This window comes from Suricata suricatta, chromosome 11, assembly GCF_006229205.1.
Source record: "Suricata suricatta isolate VVHF042 chromosome 11, meerkat_22Aug2017_6uvM2_HiC, whole genome shotgun sequence".
Taxonomy (NCBI): domain Eukaryota; kingdom Metazoa; phylum Chordata; class Mammalia; order Carnivora; family Herpestidae; genus Suricata; species Suricata suricatta.
The window spans coordinates 3,229,294-3,234,957 of NC_043710.1; the positions used below are offsets into that span (position 1 = coordinate 3,229,294).

General features: G+C 66.0%; 1 protein-coding gene across 1 annotated transcript in view; it reads left to right on the forward strand.

Annotated features, from left to right (window-relative positions):
- Positions 1-519: 519 nt before the first annotated feature.
- Positions 520-5,664, forward strand: part of FGF3 (fibroblast growth factor 3) — a gene marked incomplete at its 3' end in the record, with an annotated part of 5,844 nt that continues 699 nt past the window's right edge. The window contains exons 1-3 of the mRNA XM_029957281.1: positions 520-553; positions 1,242-1,345; positions 5,356-5,622. Coding sequence (XP_029813141.1) covers positions 520-553; positions 1,242-1,345; positions 5,356-5,622 — 405 coding nt within the window. The remainder of the gene's footprint in view (positions 554-1,241; positions 1,346-5,355; positions 5,623-5,664) is intronic.

The following is a 5,664-nucleotide window of genomic DNA, read 5'->3' on the forward strand; positions in this document are numbered from 1 at the left end:
GCGGCGCTCGCCCCGCCCGAGCGCAGGAAGCCGTGCGGTAGGTTCGAGGCGGCGGAAAACCGCTCTGCCTCGAGGAAAGCCGCACCCCTGGGAAGCTTCCTCGGTGCCGCCTCCGGAGCTGCGCGTTGGGGACCGGCTGTCGCCATGGCGTTCGGGGTGGGGTGGGGGGCGCCGGATGGGGCTCCTTTTCCCGCGACACCCCGGTTCTCTCCAAATCCGGGCGCCCACAGAGCATCCGATTACTTGGAGCATCGAAGGCAGGCAGCTTGGAGGCAGAGGAAGGGCCGCGCGGCCCGGCCACCCCTGTCCCGCATCCAGAGGCCGCTTCCCTCATCTGGAATCCGCCCAGCCTGCGTCCCACGGACGCAAGAGGCCGGCAGCCTGCATCTCCCGGTCTGGGCCCTGGGATTGCTGCTATGCTGGGGGGCAGGGGGGCACCCAGAAGGTACCGCCCTGGAGAGGGCCTCGCTTCGGTCCGCGCCCTTTGGAGTCCTTGCAGGAGTGGAGGGGGGGGGGACGATGGCCCACTGCGGCCTTTGTTGCAGGACCTCAGGTGAGAAAGCACTGCTGTGTTTAGAAGGAAGTTTCTGGGAGATTTAAAATCCTTACACGCAGTGCGGGAGGGGGGCCCAGGTCAGTTCCCCTTCTCAGACCCAGTGTCTAACCCCACTTCCTGCTAACATCCCGCATCCCACTGGGAACCTGCCCTGCACAATTACCTCCACCCAGTGGGATAGAGGCACCCTCAGTGGGCTGCTCGGATTAGCCCCAGCTTCACCCCTGCCCCGGACTCCGAAGCCCCGGTGTGAGTTCCAGCTCCGTGCGTGGGGGTGGGCTTGGGGAAGTCACCTGACCCCGCAGTTTCCGCCGGCCTGTCAGATCGCCAGACTGGCTCGCAAGGTGGTTGAGAGGCTCCAAGAAGCCCCGCGTCCTGCAGGACCCCGGCTCCTGGCGGAATCAGCGCCTAGAAACGTTAGTTTTCTTATTTCCCTCCTGCGTTTGCACCCTTCGCCATGGGGACGTCTTCCACTGCTCCCCTTGCTTCGCTCCCCCCCCCCAGTAATTTCTCCTTTCCCTGAACCTCCCAAGTCTCTCACACACACACACTCACACCCCTTAAATGTGTGCCGCCCCCTCCTCCCCAAGCCTGGGTGCGGCTCGGGGCGGGCCAGGGGTGCTCGGCCTGGGCACAGGCTCCGTGGGAGGTGTGGGGAGTGATGGCCCTTCACCACTTTTCCCAGGCATCCTGGAGATAACGGCCGTGGAGGTGGGCATCGTGGCCATCAAGGGGCTCCTCTCGGGGCGGTACCTAGCCATGAACAAGAGGGGACAGCTCTACGCTTCGGTGAGTCCCACCTCTCACGCGGGCAGGTGACGGGGCGGCCATCTCCCTTGGGCATTCGTCAGGGGACAGAGGGGACCCAGCAGTATGATGCTGTGTCCGGGGACCTGCGGGACCCGAGCTGGAAGCAGAATGTCAAGCCCTGGGTGTCGGTGCCCCACTGGGGTTAGACTTGTCTTCGGTTCTCCAGTGTCGCTGGGTTACAAGGCGTCCCTCCGGACATTTTGGGTTCACCGCCGCCGCCCTTCCCCGCAGGGAGCCGAGAGCAAGGCAGAGGGTGTCCCCCAAGTTTCCACTGAAATAAATGCCTCGGTGAGGCGTGGGGCGCCACGTGACAGTGTGTCGGGCAGAGCTTTTCTGTGGGCTCGACCGGGGGACTCCAGGAGGACGAGAGATGGAATCAAGGCGTGGCGTGGCCAGCCCTCCCCAGCGCTGTTAGTTCTTAGGACGGAGCAGAGAGGGAGGACCCCAGGACCCGAGTCCCGGGCACACAGATTCGGAACCCGGTCTATACAGCCTTGGGCTTCCGGAGCAGAAAAGGGTCCCGGGACTCCATGGGCATTGGCGATGTCCCTCCCCCAAGGGCAGGGGTGGGGACGCATGGAGTAAAATGCATGTAAGCAGGAAATTCGCTGCCTCCAACTAGTCATTACGCGCAATTCGGCTGATACCTCCTTGGGCAATGAGAGGTTTTCCATCCACCGTAACCTAGACGACGCAGTCCGAGGACCATCTCCCAGCGGCTCCCTCTCTCCACCCGGTCTGTGTGCAGGGGACACGCGCCAGCCTCTCCCGTCCGGCCCGTTGGCAAGTTGGGCGAGGTGTGATCAGGAAAAGGGGCAGGACCACCCCCCTTTAAGCTGTTGGTCTCGTCACAGACTGGGGGGCACCCCCTGGGCCGGGCCTCCCCTGCAGGGCGCTTCTGGAACCTGCAGACGCCAGACATCGGGGCTTCCAAGGACATGCCCCAGGCCGGGCTCTGGTCTGGATTGTGGGTTTGCGAAAGCCCCAGCCCTGTGCCCCTGGTGCCCAGTGGGCAGAACTGGTTTTCCGTTCCTCCAGTGGCCTTAGACCACGACAGACACCCCTGCCCCTTATGGAGGGGGCGCCGGTGGGGTGCTCCTGTCGCCTCGCAGTGATGGTCCCCGTCTTGCTGGTCCCTAGGGCCTTCCATCCACACGCAGCAAGTTCAGAGACTGGGTGGGGAAGGCGGGATCAGGAGCGGAAGCCTAAGACCTTTGTCGCATCTTCCACGGGGGCCCAGGTCCAGGGCTTTGGGGGACAGAGCAAAGCACGGTCTGGGGGGGGTCCCAGTGGGTCAGAGTCTACCGGTGGCTGCTGTTGCTGAGAGCTGACAAGGCCAGCTTCTTCCCCCCCCCTCCGCCCCCCCCCCCCCCCCCCCCCCCCCCCCCCCCCCCCCCCCCCCCCCCCCCCCCCCCCCCCCCCCCCCCCTCCCTCCCTCCCTCTCTTCCTCCTTCCTTCCTTCCTTCCTTCCTTCCTTCCTTCCTTCCTTCCTTCCTTCCTTCCATCATCCATCTGGCATCCATTCCATCACTCACCAGGGCCCTGGGCATCCATGAGTCACACTCTCTGCTGGGCATGTGTGACAGGATCTTACTAAATGTGAATCCACTCCTATACGGCCTCGAGAAAGGTCCCCACGCCAGGCAGAGGAGCTACCCCGCCCTCGGCCCCCACCCCCCCACCGCTCCGTACCCATGCTCTCCCGACAGCCTCTGCGAACCTCTCTTGGTTCTCCTGGACAAGCACGCTGGGCCCCCTGCCATGCCTTTGCCCAGACTGGGCGCCCCTGTCAGAAATGCGCACGAGACAGTGCCACCTCGCCCCTAATGTCACTCCCCATGTCACCTTGTTGGCAGGGTGCCACTCGGCCAGCTTCCTTCTCACTCCTGCAGCCGCCTTCCGCCCCCCCCACCCCCCGCACACCCCCGGCCCGGTGCCCTGGGGCTCGGAACGAGCCGGGGGCAGCCAGACTGCCACCTCCACGCTGCCCCAGGCTGGCTTTTCTGGTGCCCGGGAAGGAAAAGCAGCCTCCCCGAGGTGGAGGTCGGCCAGTGACACGTAGAGTTTCAGCCGGTGGCACCAGGGGTGGGGGGGGGGGGACTGAAGGCCCCTGTGGGGCAGAGCTTCTGGGGAGGGACATCAGGAGGGACCCCAGAGGCATCGGAAACTATGGTCACTGCGAGTCCCTGCTGGGGCACCTGGTGTCTGAGCCTGGCCCCTCCGGGAGCCCCTCCGGCTGCAAGCTCCGCCCCCCCCCGGACCCCCCCGTCGGGAGGGTCTGAACTCCTCACTCTCTGCGGTTCCCGGGGCTGCGTCCCTTCAGTTGTCCCACAGAATGTCCCTGCCGCAAGAAAGCCCACCCTCGGGCTTCCGGATCCCTGGCCTCAGCCGCGGGCTTTAAGGAGACCCTGCTCTGTCCCCGGGTTGCCGACAGCTCAGTGCAGAGGCCAGATATTGACGCAGCCGCTGGGCGTGGGGTCCGGCCTGGGCCCCCCACTCACCCCCAGATGGCCAGTCCCCACACTGCAAGGGTGAGCACAGACCTGCCAGCCCCCCAGGCCTCAGTTTCCCCGTCTGTAAGATGCAGAGGCTGGTCTTCGTTAGTGCTGTCTGTACTGTGACCCAGGACATTCTGGGCATCCCCTGAGGGGTGGGACAGCGGAGAGGAGACAGTGGGGCAGGACAGTGGGGAGGGGACAGCGGGGAGGGGACAGCAGGGAAGGGACAGTGGGGAGTTCCAGAAGAGCTAGAGCATGGTCCCCTCCCTCTGAACTTGCACGTCATTGGGAAACAGGTGTTTGGTGCTTCAGTGTCGTGCTTCCTGGGGCCCCTCCGGGTCACATGCTGCCCACCTTGTGGATCTGCCTCTGACCAGCCTGCGACCCCCTGAGAATAAGCCTGTGGCCCCAAGCACTCGGTAGCGGTTCCCTTTCCCTCCACAGCTGGAGACAGACCATGAGGGTCTCAGGGTCCTTCTGCCCAGCTCTGCCTGTCCCCCAGCCCTACCCTCGGCCCCCGGCTGAGGAGGGGAGCCCCGGGGGCGAGAGGCGGGCCCACCTGATCCAGCTCAGACTGCAGCCTTGCCCGGGTTGGCACAAGTCACACCCACCCCTTCGACCCGGGGGCTCCCCGCTCGGTGGCCCGAGGGACGTTGGTGAGGGCCCCTTGGTTACCAGGCTGTGCCCTCTCCCTCCAGATGCCCGCCTCTGAGAAGGCAGGACCCCACGTCTCAGCCCGCGCCCCCAGCCTGTCCCAGGCCCCGGGCATCCAGCCAGCCTCCCCGACGCCCAGATCCTGCTGGGGCGCCTTCACCCCAGCAGCGTCCGTGCCGTTCACAAGCACAGGCGTGTGCCCCGCGTGCATGGGGTGAGCGCCAAGGCCACGGCAGCCACTCTCAGAGTTCAAGGCCCAGAGCAGGACCTCAGCCCAAGTCCAGTGGAGATGCCGGGCTCGAGAAAGCCCGACAGGCTGCCCTTCCCGTGCTCTTTTCAATTCTCAGTTCTTTTCTCCTGCGCGCACATTTTCAAAACCAGACTGGAATGCGTCCTCTCTGTGTCCAGACATCTGGCGGATGTCCACTCCGCCAGCAGAGGTTTAGGGCAGGTCCCGCTTCACCTCTGCTGACAAGGCCCACATCCCTGTGCCGGGGAGGCCCCCCCAGTTGGTGCCTGCCGAGGGGGCACAGGGCTGGGGGAGCCACGGTCTCCAGGTGCTCAGGAAACCCTGGCAGAGGAGGAGACCCCTGAGCTGAACCCTCAAGGTCCAGTCCACCAGACTCGGAGGGAGAATGGGCCTGGCCTAGGCGTGGGTGGGGTCCATGAGTGCTGGAGCACTGGGAGGGAGGAGGGAGGGAGGAGGGAGGGAGGAGGGAGAGAGGAGGGAGGGGGAAGGGAGGGAGGCCTCGCCAAGGGGCAGTGGGTCCTTGAGACCCCGGCGGCCAGCCGGGAGCCCGGGCCTGGCCCGCTGACTGTGGCGTCTGGCCCCCGCAGGACACCTACAACGCGGAGTGCGAGTTCGTGGAGCGGATCCACGAGCTGGGCTACAACACCTACGCCTCGCGGCGGTACCGCACGGCGCCCGGCGGCCCGGGGGCCCAGCGCCAGCCCAGCGCCGAGAGACTGTGGTACGTGTCCGTGAACGGCAAGGGCCGGCCCCGCAGGGGCTTCAAGACGCGTCGCACACAGAAGTCCTCCCTGTTCCTGCCCCGCGTGCTGGACCCCAGGGACCACGAGATGGTGCGGCTGCTGCAGAACGGGGCGGGGCTCCGCGGCGGCCCCCCCAGGCCACCCTGCACGGGC